A 17,485-nucleotide genomic window follows, 5' to 3' on the forward strand; every position below is an offset into this window, starting at 1 on the left:
TGACTGACTTGAGTAATTTTCTATTAAAAGATATCTTTACTTTTAATCAAATATGAGATTTGGGGCGGCAGGGTAGCCTAGTGGTTGGATTACTAACCGACTAGTAACCGAAAGGTTGCAAGTTCGAATCCCCGAGCTGACAAGGTACAAATCTGTCGTTCTGCCCCTGAACAGGCAGTTAACCCACTGTTCCTAGGCCGTCATTGAAAATAAGAATTTGTTCTTAACTGACTTGCCTAGTAAAATAAAGGTTACAAAAAATAAAAATTGGGATACTTTTTCCAGCACTGCTCATGAGGGGCCGCAGTGACTCGCATGTCTGCCCTACCCACATCCATAAATGCAAAAAATAGAAGTTAGTTACTTTTGTCCATTTCTCCACATTTTGCCATGGGGCGTAGAGCAACAAAATCAACAGTGGCCCCCCGGTCGGTAAATCGACCATGATTACCACACATTTAGATTGGTCTAGCGGCCAGCACATTTTATTTTTTGCTGACATGGGCTAATTGCGTGACTGACGTAACTAGGGAACTAGGGAAACTGCTGATGCACAACCAAATTACAAAATTGCACTTTGTGTATAATACTATTCTAACTTTCAATATGTTGAGACTCCAACAGTTCCTAAAAATGGGGGGGGGTTTCACCACTTTCCCCAAACCTGCTCTAAACCCACAACATACTTGATAGTGGAAAATTAATGATGAGAAATTGTGTAGATCAATGCTTTTTTAAATTAAGATATTTGATTAAGTTTATTCCTTACAACATTCATAAGGGCTGGTGAAACTTAAACAGCTATACAAGTGATCAGGCTCTTCTGTGTACAGGTATCTTTCTACAATGCTGAATATACACTGCGCTCCCAAAGCCACAATTCCTTCCACACACACAGAATTAAAATACAACTGCCAACCACATAACCTAAAGTCAACATTATAATGTAGCTATCCAAGTATATTCTTCATTGGAGGACAAAGACCAAGTCCTCTTGCACCCATACTAATCATCTTTATATATCTTGTTCATGAAGGAAGCCAAGTTAGTGTCATTAACAGTCCGTGGTGTGCCTGTAGCCCCACATACATCAATTCACAGGAAGTCCAGCTCTGGGCTGAGGCTGGAAGAGCTGAGGTGAAAGACCAGAGCTGCTGCCACCTCCGGGTCCAGATCAACACATAAGGCCTCCAGCTAGGAACAGGAGAGAGAAAGGGTCACAAGTAGGGTATTGTGTAGTTCAAAAGGAAGTATCAGGGTATATCATTATTTGAGGTTTTGAGAGCCATTGGTAAAAAACAGAGTCTGATGCGAGGTAAAGCCCAGAAAGAAATCATAGGCTGTAGTTGTGTGATGTTCGTGAAAATCCAATAAATGTATCATATCCATCTGATTTCAACACAACCCAGTCCTACTCTATGGAATACAGACTGAGATCAGCCTTACTCTGGGTGGTCAGTGCACAAATGTGTTACCTGGTTCAGCTGATGTTGAGACAGTGAGGTTGGGGATGTCAGAGATATAGTCTTCAGAAGCACCTGCTGGGCCCTAGACAGAATATATGAGGGGTCCATCTGCGAGACCAAAACCCAGATTCAGAAAACCACCACTGTCAGTAGTTTGGAGACCACATACCAGTCAACCACAGTGACCTTGTCTGATGAATAAACATGATTATCTTAGCTTTTTCTGCATATCAAAATAAGCTCACCTGGTCAGTCAGATGCTCGGTCACAGGGCAGGGAGTCTGGCCATCCATAAAGAGCTTGATAAGGGAGGAGTAGCAGAGCACAGCAGTATGGAGGAACCCTGGGGCTTTCACTGTTTTCTCCAATATCTCAGAGTTAAGATGGGGGACCAGGCTGGCAGGGAAACACAATACACATACAGAACTCACATATAAACAAGAAAATGGATGACAACATTGACAGTTTGACCACCAAGTAAATATACCTGTAAAAGGCCCAAGGCATCAGTCTTGTGTATTCATCTGATGTTACCACGGCCACAGGCTGGTATAGCCCTTTTTCTTGAATAGGAAAAACAAAATATTACATCACAGAGACACAAAATGGGACATATTCAAAGCCAGAGGCTACTGTAAATAAGCAAGTTATATACTGTACCAGAGCATGGTGTCTTGAATAGTAGCAGCCAGTCAGCAGAGTCCACAAGGACAGTCAGGATATCTTTACAGAGTTCCTGAGCTCTCTGAAGACCCTTCACCCTCTATGTAGCATGTCACACAAAAGTTGTATGAAACTTTGTAATTGTGATGTTTTGTTCGCAGAAAAGTTGTTTTAGTCTGTTGAATACGTTTCTGTTACACTGTTGAGTGTGTAGGGCTAGGACAGCGTTTCCCAAACTAGAGGTCGCCTGATTTGAAAATGGGATCGCAAGAGAAACTCTGAAATTATTATATATTTTTAAACCAGTTTGGTTCATAGAACCGGGATTATGTCACTCCAGTAGCAGCTAGATGCTGTTGTAATAAACAGAGCGGTTTCTGTTTTCTTCCTACAAATGTGGCTCTGTCTTTTCAACAGTTTAAGCTAAAACATATGGCCCTGTCACTGAAAGATAAGACTCCCAGGAACTTGTAGCCACGCAGGACTCAAAACAGACTGGAGAGGAAACAGAACATCAATGATGATGTTTTTTCTACACAGAAGTTAATAAAGTATTGCCTGATGATCTTCTGAACTTGCCAATACCTTTCTGATACATTTCTGTCACCATACTTCCTTCAGATAAAAATACTGTCAAAAGTACAGTCTGACTGATTTGTAATAGACTGTCATAGCCCCAATTAAAAAAGTAAACATTGGCAGTTGATAACAAAACTTTTTTACATGGTGGGGGCAACAACAAAAACAATTTATCAAAAAAAGGTGTTGCGGGCCAAAAACATTTTGGGAACCACTGGGCTAGGTGTTCCCATGTGCCCTAGCCAGGAACACTCCTGGCCTTAAGGTGTAGGAATGATGTACCCCAATGGTTTAACAAGCTTCCTTCTAACGTCAGGACAGCCAAGTCCCTGCCTATCTTCCGAAAACCCACCTCTTCAGTATCTTGACTAAATCCCAGTGACACCCCCCCTCCCTCTTCCACAAAAAAAGTTGTCTTTTCCTACTAGCACTGACTTGGCTAATAAATACTGCAATGAGGAAAATGTATTTACTATGACATGTAGTTGTCTCACCTAGCTTTCTTAAGATGAATGCACTAACTCTAAGTCGCTCTGGATAAGAGCGTCTGCTAAATGAAAATGTACCTGGGGCGTGAGAAAAGTTGTGAGGAGGTCAGTCACACAGAGGAACAGCAGAAACACCAGCAGCTGGGGACAAATGGCAGCACTAATTATTTTAGGCAGTTTCCCTGGTGTCTACTAACTAATGACAAAATGGAGTCTAGTGACAATGATCATGTCTCTAATAGAAAACTGCTAAGTTGGTTCACAAACAAGAAACTGTGTTTGTGTGAGGCCGAAGGTTAGTTCTGAGCATGTGAGTGTCAGTGTCTTACTAATGTGTCACAACTGCCAATACATTCCAATAATATATTCCAAGACACCTACAGTGGGGCAAAAAAGTATTTAGTCAGCCACCAATTGTGCAAGTTCTCCCACTTAAAAAGATGAGAGGCCTGTAATTTTCATCATAGGTACACTTCAACTATGACAGCCAAAATGAGAAAAAAAAATCCAGAAAATCACATTGTAGGATTTTTTATGAATTTATTTGCAAATTATGGTGGAAAATAAGTATTTGGTCACCTACAAACAAGCAAGATTTCTGGCTCTCGCAGACCTGGAACTTCTTCTTTAAGAGGCTCCTCTGTCCTCCACTCGTTACCTGTATTAATGGCACCTGTTTGAACTTGTTATCAGTATAAAAGACACCTGTCCACAACTTCAAACAGTCACACTCCAAACTCCACTATGGCCAAGACCAAAGAGCTGTCAAAGGACACCAGAAACAAAATTGTAGACCTGCACCAGGCCGGGAAGACTGAATCTGCATTAGGTAAGCAGCTTGGTTTGAAGAAATCAACTGTGGGAGCAATTATTAGGAAATGGAAGACATACAAGACCACTGATAATCTCCCTCAATCTGGGGCTCCACGCAAGATCTCACCCCGTGGGGTCAAAAGAAGAACGGTGAGCAAAAATCCCAGAACTACACGGGGGGGCCTAGTGAATGACCTGCAGAGAGCTGGGACCAAAGTAACAAAGCCTACCATCAGTAACACACTACGCCGCCAGGGACTCAAATCCTGCAGTGCCAGACGTGTCCCCCTGCTTAAGCCAGTACATGTCCAGGCCCGTCTAAAGTTTACTAGAGAGCATTTGGATGATCCAGAAGAAGATTGGGAGAATGTCATATGGGCAGATGAAACCAAAATATAACTTTTTGGTAAAAACTCAACTTGTCGTGTTTGGAAGACAAATAATGCTGAGTTGCATCCAAAGAACACCATACCTACTGTGAAGCATGGGGGTGGAAACATCATGCTTTGGGGCTGTTTTTCTGCAAAGGGACCAGGACGACTGATCCGTGTAAAGGAAAGAATGAATGGGGCCATGTATCGTGAGATTTTGAGTGAAAACCTCCTTCCATCAGCAAGGGCATTGAAGATGAAACATGGCTGGGTCTTTCAGCATGACAATGATCCCAAACACACCGCCCAGGCAACGAAGGACTGGCTTTGTAAGAAGCATTTCAAGGTCCTGGAGTGGCCTAGCCAATCTCCAGATCTCAACCCCATAGAAAATCTTTGGAGGGAGTTGAAAGTCCGTGTTGCCCAGCAACAGCCCCAAAACATCACTGCTCTAGAGGAGATCTGCATGGAGGAATGGGCCAAAATACCAGCAACAGTGTGTAAAAAACCTTGTGAAGACTTACAGAAAATGTTTGACCTCTGTCATTGCCAACAAAGGGTATATAACAAAGTACTGAGATAAACTTTTGTTATTGACCAAATACTTATTTTCCACCATAATTTGCAAATAAATTCATCACCCTAACCCTACAATGTGATTTTCTGGATTTTTTTCCCCCTCTCATTTTGTCTGTCATAGTTGAAGTGTACCTATGATGAAAATTACAGGCCTCTCATCTTTTTAAGTGGGAGAACTTGCACAATCGGTGGCTGAATAAATACTTTTTTGCCCCACTGTATATATCCTAAGAAACCTACATAAATGTGGATTTTTTTCCCCCTGTGCACTTTGACCTCCTTTATGTGGTGTGAAATAGATTTTCTCAATTGGCGGTGTTGTGTCCACTCCATCAAAGCTTACAAACATGGCTAGTGAACCTTTTGAACAAACATCTAGGTTGAGTTTGAAACACTTGGTGATAGGGAAGAGAAGTGTACTTACCTGACTGTGCTGCTCTGTCAGCTGTCCCAACATCTCCAGGCTTGTCCTGATGCCCTTGCCACTCGCCTGGCCTTCCAATACACAGTGCAGACAAGCTGCCAGGAGCAGGGGCGGGGCAGAGGGGACAGGGCATGACACACCATCTTTTGAACTGCCAAGGACACAGGGCAAAAAACACATTCAATCATTGCGCAAAAAAATTACAGAAATCAAAGTCAACATATTTAGTTTCTATAGGAGTATTATCAGTAAATGCTGTCTATATACACAGGCATGTACGCATGATCCTGTTTTACCTGCAGACCCACAAGTGACAATCAGCCAGGACCTGCAGCTGCTGAGGCAGGGGCTGTCCGTCAGTGAGGCGATGCCAGAGAGACACCAATACAGGGGAGAGACGGCCCCACCAGTGCTGCCCAACACACACACACACACACACACACAAATTACACTCAGTCAGCATCATACATTAAAACTCTCAGATTAACAAATCAGACGTGATCCTGGAAGTATAATGTACGGTACCCCGGCAGAGACGAGGAGCAGTGGACATTGAAGACTGATCAGGGACATGGCCTTGTTCACTTCTCCTGATGCACAGTCACAGCTCACACTGGCCATGAGCACAGCCTATGAGAAATGACTTCATATGATAAATATCACAATATGTTGTGAACACTGTCAACCCAGGTCTAGAGCAGTTTATAATCTGTGAGTGGAACTTACTCTTAAGAAGTGTGCTGTGAGGTGGTAGGGCAGCAGTCCAGCTGGGGAACAGCCCTTCCTCTGATACACAAATAAATATTGTATAACGATAATGATCAAATCTGGGAAAACGCATCTATAGTAGGTGGTTTGGTCAAGATGAGAAGTGAACTACGGATTGATTCACACAGGCTGTAGCTACAATAAATTTGCTTGAATGAATGATTCATTAATCTAACCTCCCTCTCTCAACCCCCATTGTGGCGTACCTGATACTGGTTGATATGTTCCATGAGGGTCTCACAGTCCAGAGTCCTCTTCCCTCCTCCAGTCTTCACTGTAACCAACATGACTGCAGGGAGTGCCAGTATCACCCTATGATACACAAACAAACGTTTTGTTAAAGTTAATATACACACACGCACAAGTTCACACTGTAGTACAGGCGATCTCTATGGTGTAGAGCAGACCCACCCAGGGTTGCATATTTTTGCTAGCCCAGCACTAACATACCTAAATCAACTAATCAAGGGTTAAATCAGTTCAGTGAGTTAAGTTAGAACAACAATATGCAACCCTGGGGTGACCATGTTTGGAATCACTGGTGTAGAGTAGGGCTGTTGGAATCACTGGTATAGAGTAGGGCTGTTGGAATCACTGGTATAGAGTAGGGCTGTTGGAATCACTGGTATAGAGTAGGGCTGTTGGAATCACTGGTATAGAGTAGGGCTGTTGGAATCACTGGTATAGAGTAGGGCTGTTGGAATCACTGTAGGGCTGTTGGAATCACTGGTATAGAGTAGGGCTGTTGGAATCACTGGTATAGAGTAGGGCTGTTGGAATCACTGGTATAGAGTAGGGCTGTTGGAATCACTGGTATAGAGTAGGGCTGTTGGAATCACTGGTATAGAGTAGGGCTGTTGGAATCACTGGTATAGAGTAGGGCTGTTGGGATCACTGGTATAAAGTAGGGCTGTTGCGGTGACAGTAGTGGCGGCAAGACTCATGACTATTGTGCTCATTGTGATTGATCAATTTGAAGAGAGAAGTTCAACAGGTTGAAACTGAGTGGAAAACATGGTTGTTGTGTACGGTATGTTGTGTCAAAGCCTAACAACAAAATGGACAGGGCTTTCTTTAAGGTGATGATAAATTCTAAACACCATACGCATATTAGAGCTTATAAATACACATAGGCCTATACATGAACCCCGCCCCCCAAAAAACTGAATTAAAATAATGATTGTGCCGTTATACAATACATAGCCTACCCGCATATTATGCATGGCCAAAAAACATAAAAAAATATATTTAAGATGTCTTCGGTACATAATTGGTCTAGCCGGACAGCTGACAGAGTTAGTCTACCATTATAGTGAATTTGCATTTGACTTTCAATAGCCTAGCAAAAGGGTATTTTTTATATTTTCATAATTAATAGGCTGACACATTACTTTTAGCTACAGAAAATCTCACCACCGCACGTATCAATCTCCTCCCCTCTCTCCTTCATTCCTTTCAGCGCACAGAGAGGAGCTGTCAACAGTTTATTGAAATATGTTTCCTTCTGAAAACATGTTACTATCAATGTTCCAAAACAGATTTGACTTGGTTTCCTAAATTAAGCCCTGGGTAGCTGCAAGGACAAGGTTGGAGAGCCCATGGCATACAGAGTTTGGGCGAAATATCACGAGGCTCCATGTTCCTCAAACAGTGGTTGATGTGAAGAGTGAAATCACCAGCTTACCCGGCATGATTGAAAAACCAACTGCCAAGAAAGCGGCCTCTAAATGCTTTTCGAGTGCATACAGATTACATTTATTTTTCCCCATTCTAAATCGAAATAAATTTGACATATTAGTAAAGACATGATTAAATTGAGAATAATCTGATGGGTGAAAATATGATAAATTGGTGAGAGAACAACATGTGCTGCCTGAGGAAAAGAATATTCTTCTTATATTCATACTATAAAATCATAATATAAAGTAATGGCACAGGACTTGGAAGCATATATGGTCATATCTGCTAAGTGAAAAAACCTACAGCAGGACACATAGCCAGATAACATATAGTAGGCCAACTCATATTGTTCTTCTGAAATACATGTTCTCCTTGTCATGTTTCTTTTGCATGACAATTAACCAGCTGACAAAATGTCATGACCGCCAAAGCCCTAGTATAGAGGATGTGTCTGTGTGTCTGTACATTACCTGTTCCATGTATGTAATGTTTGCTGAATGCTAAGCTCACTGCTGATACTCTGCAGGTCAGAGGTCACAGAGCATCTATGTGAAATCAGATCCAATAGGAAATGTCCCTTATCTTGAGTCCTTTGAGAGCGACTAGTGAGCTCCATCTCATAGACAATCTCCTATAAAGACATCAAAGGACACACACAGGAAAATCAGTGCAAAACATTGGCAGAAAATACAAAGCATTAACAGGAAATCATGTACAGAAACAAACTAACGTATCAATCAAAAGGCCTGTGTACTGTACTTGAAGTCTGGAGGAAATGTCTGGGAGACAGGTGCCTGCCTCCGAGGGTCTGTGATCAGTGTTCTCCTGGGTCGGAGCACTAAGGACACAAAGAGAAGCGATAAAGACGAAACAACTCAACAATGTCTATTATTCATATAATCAGGATTATCTGAGGTGCAGGAGGCCATAAGCCAAATCATGCTGACCATACTGTCTTCTGGTCCATGACAGCGTTGAGAATGTGGGAGCAGGCTGTCCTTAAGTCTCCTGCACAGCCCCCCTTGTCCACAGGAGATGGCAGGTATAGCTGCTGACACGCCCACTGTTGATACTCCTGTCTGATACACACGCAGGCTCTGTTACATACCAGTACGCAACATTACTGTTATCGATCAATAATGTCAAACCTACTAGACACAGCCTCATTCAATTCAAGGTGGTTCAATCCACTGGTCGGGGGCCAAACTTGGAAGAATATTCTCTGATTTTGATCCCATCTGTGTCAGATGTAAAGTGGAACCAGCCACACTGTTGCATATGTTTTGGGGCTGTCATAAACTGTCAGGTTTCTGGGAATTAATATTTAAATGTCTCTCTGATATATATGACACTGTTATAGATTCGTCTCCCCTTACAGCCCTTTTTGGAGTACTGCCCATGGGTACCCTCCTATCAAGAATCCAGTCGGACACTGTTGCTTATACAACTCTTTTAGCTAGACGGCTAATACTACGGAAGAGGAAGATGGCAGCTCCCCCATCTTATAAATATTGGGTGAGAAATGTGTGTTGTTCTCTCTGAAACTAGAAAAAAATTCAAATAAATTCACGTGGGAACCCCAAACTGTTTAATGAGGCTTGGGCTCCATTCCGGTCTTACTTTAAACAGTCCATCCTCTGATGGCATTCCAATTAAAACTAAGTCTGTATTTGACCCCCCTGTGACTTAAGGGTTGGAGGAGCTTCTCTCTGTTTTTGCTGGGGGGGGTTATTAAGGTCCATGTGCTTATTGATTGTGACCCGCGGATGCCTTGTTCATCTTGCCCGGGCAGACTGAAGTGTGAGCTTGTTTTTCCCAGTTATTTTTACATTTTGTTCACGCCTACATGAATAATCATTCTATTTTTTTTAATTTTTTGGTCCAGAGGATGGTCGGTCTGTGGCCATGACTGTCTGTGAGTGGTTGCATTTCTCCACCCTTATCCCTCGACTGTTTACAGGAACAATGGTGAGGTGTTTGCTCTGTCCCTGTAGTATAGATTGCCCTTTAACCTTTGTAGCCTTCTGCCTGGTGTGTTTAACTTGTCTAAAGTATGGTATCTTTAAAGCTATTTTTTAATTTGTATTTTTATTTGCATTTTTTTTCTAGTTGAGTATATTATTTATATTGCTTTGTCTTGTCTGTGTGTGTAAAACTTAATAAACAGAGTTTAAAATAAAAATAATGACAAACCTCCAGGCATTGACAAATCTGGCCACTCCCATCTTTAATCTATGTCTAATCTAATCTGTCACTTGGCTCATCATGCTCTAGCGACTCCTGGTGGTGGGCTGGGCTGACTTCAGCCGTAAATTGAACAGTGTTTCCTCCGACACATTGGTGCAGCTGGCTTCCAGGTTAAGCGGGCGGATGCTAAGAAGTGCGATTTGGCGGGTCATGTTTCGGAGGGTGCATGACTCAACCTTCACCTCTCCTGAGCCCATTGGGGAGTTGAAGCGATGAGACAAGATCGTAATTGGATATTTGTGAGAAAATTGGGGTAAAATAGAAAAATAAATAAAAGGCGTTGCAGTCAGTTTTGGAATGGGTGGCCAGTAATAAAACTGGTCTGGAACATCTCTAAAACTAAGAGTATTTGGTACAAATCATTCCCTAAGCTCTAGACCTCAGCTGAATCTGGTAATGAATGGTGTGGCTGTTGAACAAGTTGAGGAGACTAAATTACTAGGCGTTACCTTGGATTGAAGTGTAGGCAAGAGATAAAGAAATATTCCATTATTGTTGACAACGCTGGAACATGGAATCTGTCTGATATACAAACGCTTGGGGAAAAATACAGAATGTCTAACTCATTGACAAAGACACAAAGTAATAAAAGGAGATGAGAAATTATTTCTTCATAATCATGATAGGACATTGCAGAGAGATAAAGAGAGTGGGGGCTCTTGCTGAACAGAAAAACCTTAAAGGCAAAATTCAACAATTACAGGAGGCAAGAGTGGCAGATTTTGCCCCCACCTGTGGGCCCTTTGTTCCCTCAATCTACCCTCATGCTGAGTTGCGCAAGGAGGATCAGGTTTCAAGCATCTGATCAGCACTGCCTGGCTTTGATTCAATAGATTCTGACAGCGGTGACAAACAATGTCTTATGCCAACCAGAACACAGGCTGTTAAAGGCAGTAAAGAAAAACACCAGGTGACAGTAATCACATGAATCAGCATCTCCAAAACAGTTGGATGAGTTGTCAAAGACTTTGAAGCATCCACGAGATGTGGGTATGAAGACGTGAGACCATTTAAAGCAATAAGAAACTATACAATCTACATCCTTATGATGGGTTACAGTTATTAGCCTTTGTTTTGAACAACCGTGAACATGGCGTACTTGAAGAAATGGTCAAGAGAGCTGTGGGTGGTGAAGAGCAAGATGTGGCCGATGGATGGAGAGCAATACTTGTTTTCCTTAAGGGTCTGACCAATACTACCACCAATTGGGGAGAGATAACCAAATGTGTTCAAAAACCGAAAGAGCCGTTTGTTGAATGTGAAGAAAGGTTCAGAGCAGAGGAGGTTAGACACAGTGGGTTACCCATCATGAAAGATGGCGATGCACTCACCTCTTCCAAAAATGGGGCAATCACATAGTTGATGCAATCCATACACAATGATTAGCGCAAAACTTGTTTCCACAACTACTGACTGGGAGAGACAAAACTGCGGCGACATCATCGACATGCTGTCCCGAATGGATAGACATCAATCAACATAATAAACCTGCTGTTATCTGAGTTGTGCAGGTTCCAAGTGAACCCAAAAACATTACTCATTCAGCAGAAGAGAAACCTGTAGGCTACTATTCAAGAAACTGGATGATGTGGAGTTGGGATGGGGTCCCTGCCACAGAGCTATAAGAGCTACTTACGTCGCTGTGTCGACGGTGGCAATGCTTCTTCTCGACCAACATCTTACCATCAAGTGTCCACATGCTGTTCACTCTTTTGACAATGAATTGAGCTGCACAGGTCGCAGCGGTTCGTTGGAACAAGTGATCGACTGTGTTGGAGGTTCCTAACATCATCATACAACGTGGCACACCATGTAATCCAGATACTACATTACTTGAACACAACTGCTGTGAGTTGGACAATGTGATAGTGACAGGCACGTTATCTGCAGGAACATCAGCACAGGTGACGGAATTGGTGGCTTTGACAGAATCATGTAAACAGGCTGAAGTAAACAAACAGCTCATATCTACAGACTCAAGGTATGCTTTCAGCCTTACCCATGATTTTGGAAAAATATCAAAAAACAGAGGATTCATGACATCACTGGGAGCTCCTGTGAGGAATAGACCAGAGGTGATGGCTCTACTGAATGCTCTCCAGTTACTTGGACAAGTTCCATCTTGAAAATGAAAGCACATGGAAAAAACCTGTACAGACAAGAGTAATAAAGGTTATGACCTGGCTGACAGAGCTGCCAATGCGGCTGCCAAGAGAACACCTTGTCACCTAAACTGATTAGGAAATACACCGTGGATACATTGTAACACATTAGAGACATGCAAAGCAGAGCTCCAAAAGATGAAGTGTGGGAACGGATGGCTGCAGGGTGCAAACTCATTCAAGAAGGTATGTGGAAATACAACCTGAGATGTGTAGCGCCAAATTCACTCTTACCCTACGTGGTGACACATACCACTCTTTGGGACACATTGGTGTGGACAAGATAGTTTATCATTTTGTGGGCAAATGGTGGAATCCTGAGGCAGAAAGAGGCTGAAGCTGTTGTGGCGAATTGCAACATTTGTATGGAAAACAACACCAAGGGATGAGTGAAAGCACAGACACTACGAGCACCTCCCCCCACCAGGACCCTTCAGACATCTACAGCTTGACTACATCACGCTAGCCAAATGTAAAGGAAAGGAAGATGTTCTGGTCGTTGTTGATTGTTTCTCACGATGGGTTGAAGAAGCCTACTCTACTAAGAAAGGATGGGTGATGGTAAAAAAAATATATTTAACAGAGACAATCAGGGCCAAAATGGGAAGGTCCTTGTCAAGTTTTGCTCATAAAAAGGTCAGCAGGGAAAATCACAATGAATACATGTCACTCACTGCAAGATTGTACATTTTGATAACAAAGCAGAGCCTGGAGAATAAAGAGCTGATTGATTAGCAGTCGGGGGCCAATCTCGTGTGAAGCATAGTAAGATGATCAGAACCTGATAAGCTTCTATGTTGTACACGGGAGATGTCATAAGAGGTCGACTGATTAGGGCTGATTTATTCGTCTCGATGTCAAGTTTCCATAACAATCGGTAATCTGCCTTTTTGGAAGCCAATTACAATACAATCCATGAGGAAACTGCGTGGCAGGCTGACCACCTGCGTCAAAAGGACCTTGTTGCTGCAAGGAGCCACGGTAAGTTGCTAGCTATCATTAAACTTATCTTTTAAAAAAACAATCCATCTTCACATAATCACTAGTTAACTACACATGGTTGATGATATTACTAGGTTAACTAGCTTGTCCTACGTTGCTAGTAATCAATGCGGTGCCTGTTAATTTATCATCGAATCACAGCCTACTTCAACTTCGCCAAATGGGTGATGATTTAACAAAAGCACATTTGCGAAAAAAGCTCAATCGTTGCAATAATGTACCTAACTATGAACATCAATGCCTTAATTAAAATCAATACACAATTATATATTTTTTTAAACCTGCAAATAAAGTTAAAAGATTCATGTTAGCAGGCAATATTAACTAGGGAAATTGTGTCACTTCTCTTGCGTTCAGTGCAAGCAGAGTCAGGGTATATGGAACCGTTTCGGTCGCCTGACTCGTTGCAAACTGAACTAATTTGCCTGAATTTTACATAATTATGACATAACATTGAAGGTTGTGCAATGCAACAGCAATACTTCGACTTAGGATTGCCACCCATTCGATAAAATACGGAACGGTTCCGTATTTCACTCATAGAATAAACGTTTTGTTTTCGAAACGATAGTTTCCGGATTTGACCATATTAATGACCAAAGGCCCGTATTTCTGTGTTTATTATATTATACTTAAGTCTATGATTTGATATTTGATGGAGCAGTCTGACTGAGTGGTGGTAGGCAGCAGCAGGCTCGTAAACATTCATTCAAACAGCACTTTACTGCGTTTGCCAGCAGCTCTTAGCAATGCTTAAGCACAGCACTGTTTATGACTTCAAGCCTATCAACTCCTGAGATTAGGGTGGCAATACTAAAGTGCCTATAAGAACATCCAATAGTCAAAGATATATGAAATACAAATGGTAAAGAGAAATCCTTGACGCGTCATAATTCCTATAATAACTACAACCTAAAATGCCTTAACTGGGAATATTGAACTAAATTGAACATGTTTCATTATTTATTTGAGACTAAATAGATTTTATTTATGTATTATATTAAGTTAAAATAAAAGTGTTAATTCAGTATTGCTGTAATTGTCATTATTACAAATATATATATATATATGTAATAATGACAATTACAACAATAGGGATATCGGTACATGCTTATTTAGGGAAATCTATGTGAAATGTTATTTTTCTTGAAACCAGAACATGTTAATTTCACTTTTTGTTTCCTTCGTTACAGGTTATGAGAATCTATCGTCTGAAGTTGCAGCAATATTCCTTGACCCAAGGCCTGTACCTGAAACAATACAAGACCACCGGTGAAGTGTTCATTAAAGAGGTCCTTATCAACCAGTGGAACGGAAGAATAATTCCTCACTACCGTCAGAACATCATTTCTAATAGTTATCAATGTCGGACTGCTTCCGGTGGGGAAGAGCTGGTCACTTTTACAGGACTCTGAATGATTACCAAGCCAAAAGAACGATTGAATATTATTGTCTTGCAAACAATTATTTTTCTTGTCAGTTCTCCTAAAACAGGATGTGGTAGGAATTATGAGGGTCATCATCATTACATCTGTTAATACTTATTTTCTTTAACTTGGTTTGAAATCTATTTCTTATTGCAAAAGCAAGTAAAATATGCCCTTTGTGTTTTATAGAAATGCAAGTCTTAATGTGAATGATTTTATGCTTACAACAAAAAATGTTATGTCTATTTTTTCATGTTTTCTAAAAATACATTTTAAGTATATTTCTTTTTAAAATGGTCTAGGGGGGAGTGTAAGAATATTTAAAGATAAATACACAACAGCAGAGGACTAAAGGTCAAGAGGGAATTAATGATATATGGAAAAAGTTGTTTTTCCTATAATGGGGAACTGAAGATTAATGGGTCAGGGACACGGGAGGAATTTCAGTCCAGGACTCATACCTACATGTGGCAAGTTGATTGGTCCGAATTGTCTATACATTGAGCCTGAAACGGGACACTTGTTATTTGGCCACGTGTCACCTGCAGTGGTGTAAAGCCTGCCGCCATTGGACTCTGGAGCAGTGGAAACGTTTTCTCTGGAGTGATAAATCACGCTTCAACATCTGGCAGTCTGACAAACAAATCTGGGTTTGGCAGATGCCAGAAGAATGCTACCTGCCCGAATACATAGTTCCAACTGTAAAGTCTGGTGGAGGAGGAATAATGGTCTGGGTCTGTTTTTCATGGTTCGGGCTAGACCCCTTAGTTCCAGTGAAGAGAAATCAGAATACAATGACATTGTAGATGATTCTGTGCTTCCAACTTTGTGGCAACAGTTTGGTGAAGGCCCTTTCCTGTTTCAGCATGACAATGCCCCAGTGAACAAAGCAAAATGGTTAGTTGAGATTGGTGTAGAAGAACTTGACTGGCCTGCAGAGCCCTGACCTCAACCCCATCGAATACCTTTGGGATGAATTGGAACGCCGACTGCGGGCCAGTCTTAATCGCTCAACATCAGTGCCAGACCTCACTAACACGGAACACAAACCGGCTGTGAGCGTGCGCCATCGTGCATAAATGTATTTTGTCCCCCCACACCAAACGCGATCACGACACGCAGGTTAAAATATCAAAACAAACTCTGAAGCAATTATATTAATTTGGGGACAGGTAGAAAAGCATTCAATATTTATGCAAATTTAGCTAGCTAGCTTGCACTTGCTAGCTTATTTGTCCTGGGATATAAACATTGAGTTGTTATTTTACCTGAAATGCACAAGGTCCTCTACTCCACCAATTAATCCACATTTTCAGTCACCCACGTGGGTATAACCAATGACGAGATGGCACGTGGGTACCTGCTTCTATAAACCAATGAGGATATGGGAGAGGCAGGACTTGCAGCGCGATCTGCGTCACAAATAGAACTGACTTCTATTTTAGTCCCTGGCAACGCAGACACTCGTTGGCGCGCACAAGAACTGAATAATAAAGATTTTGACATTTATTTTGCAACGCGGTCAGTGTAGTTAGCCTGTAATGCTCTTGTGGCTGAATGGAAGCATGTCCCAGCAGCAATGTTCCAACATCCAGTGGAAAGCCTTCCCAGAAGAGAGGAAGCTGTTATAGCAGCAAAGGGAGGGACCAACTCCATATTAATGCCCATGGTTTTGGAATGAGATGTTAGACAAGCAAGTGTCCACATTCTTTTGGTCATGTAGTGTATTTTGTGTCTATGTATTGATATGTAGGCTGTGTGTGCCGTTCTTAAACGTATGTAGTTCTGTTCTTGAGCTGTTCTTGTCTATTAATGTTCTGTATTAAGTCATTTTTCCTGTGGACCCCAGGAAGAGCAGCTGCTGCTTTCGCAACAGCTAAATGGGGATCCTAATAAAATACCAAAAAGAGATCAACATATACCAAACTTTTATATTAATGTGTGTATGCGCTGCATATTTAGGCATGTGCTTCACCTATCTGGGTCAGACAGGGCATCCTCACTCCTCTGAACTCTGAGTTCAGCTGCCAGCCACTCTGAAAATGAGAACTAGACGAAGAAGAAAATTAGAACTTCTCCAAGAAAATGAGAAGCAGACATGTCATTGTGCTGAGAAGGCTGGTGGTGCTTTACACCAATGTTTAGACAGTTTTCCTCACCTGGTATTCTGGGAGTTTTACTAGGAGACGAAAGGGGGCGTGTTTCCATAGTGCCCAGGCTGACTTCCTCCAGGTTGTATTTGTGTCAGTAACACTCTTCCACAACCCACGATTCTCCTCCTCACCCTGTTTGTTTGCCCCTACATACTCCGATTCCCCACTCGCTTCAATTGGCAACCTCCTCATATCTGGCATTAGTCTGGGAATTAGGTACAGCAGCTACAAATACCAAATACAAAAAACACACACACACACACTCAGGAATAGGCAGGACATGGATCTGTGCAGGCAAGCAGAGGTACAACTGCAGCCCTACTGTATGTGACATTCTGCTCAAACACCAGACCCCTGCTGCTTGCATAAAGAGCATCTCAGAGTGTGGCTGGGTGATAAGAGAGAGCATAATTACAGTGACACTGAAAGAATAAAGTGCATACCTTTTTATAGAGGCTGCAGGGATTATACTGCTGCGGCTGATCACACAGTGACTCACTCCTGCAGAGACCATAGCAAACTGCAGCCACGCAGAACCTGGCAAACAAAAACAAAGCTGTCCACATAAATACATCTTATGATAACACTGTCCTATTGAACTAAGGTTAACTGTGCCTTTTGGTTTATAATATACTGTATAATTATTTTATGTATTCCTAGATG

General features: G+C 41.9%; 1 protein-coding gene across 2 annotated transcripts in view; it reads right to left on the reverse strand.

Annotated features, from left to right (window-relative positions):
* Nucleotides 1–730: 730 nt before the first annotated feature.
* Nucleotides 731–17,485, reverse strand: part of LOC135509444 (Fanconi anemia group A protein-like) — a 28,662-nt gene continuing 11,907 nt past the window's right edge. For both annotated transcript variants that reach the window (XM_064930109.1, XM_064930108.1), the window contains exons 26-42: nt 17,266–17,359; nt 16,829–17,047; nt 16,645–16,718; nt 8,779–8,910; nt 8,591–8,669; nt 8,302–8,462; nt 6,358–6,463; nt 6,110–6,169; nt 5,909–6,013; nt 5,680–5,795; nt 5,384–5,534; nt 3,275–3,337; nt 2,127–2,229; nt 1,954–2,029; nt 1,712–1,862; nt 1,476–1,574; nt 731–1,194 (exon numbers count right to left, since the gene is read on the reverse strand). In XM_064930109.1, the coding sequence (XP_064786181.1) occupies nt 1,096–1,194; nt 1,476–1,574; nt 1,712–1,862; nt 1,954–2,029; nt 2,127–2,229; nt 3,275–3,337; nt 5,384–5,534; nt 5,680–5,795; nt 5,909–6,013; nt 6,110–6,169; nt 6,358–6,463; nt 8,302–8,462; nt 8,591–8,669; nt 8,779–8,910; nt 16,645–16,718; nt 16,829–17,047; nt 17,266–17,359 (1,888 nt within the window). In that variant the 3' untranslated portion in view covers nt 731–1,095. The remainder of the gene's footprint in view (nt 1,195–1,475; nt 1,575–1,711; nt 1,863–1,953; nt 2,030–2,126; nt 2,230–3,274; nt 3,338–5,383; nt 5,535–5,679; nt 5,796–5,908; nt 6,014–6,109; nt 6,170–6,357; nt 6,464–8,301; nt 8,463–8,590; nt 8,670–8,778; nt 8,911–16,644; nt 16,719–16,828; nt 17,048–17,265; nt 17,360–17,485) is intronic.

The sequence above is a fragment of the Oncorhynchus masou genome, chromosome 22 (genome assembly GCF_036934945.1).
Source record: "Oncorhynchus masou masou isolate Uvic2021 chromosome 22, UVic_Omas_1.1, whole genome shotgun sequence".
NCBI classification, from domain to species: domain Eukaryota; kingdom Metazoa; phylum Chordata; class Actinopteri; order Salmoniformes; family Salmonidae; genus Oncorhynchus; species Oncorhynchus masou.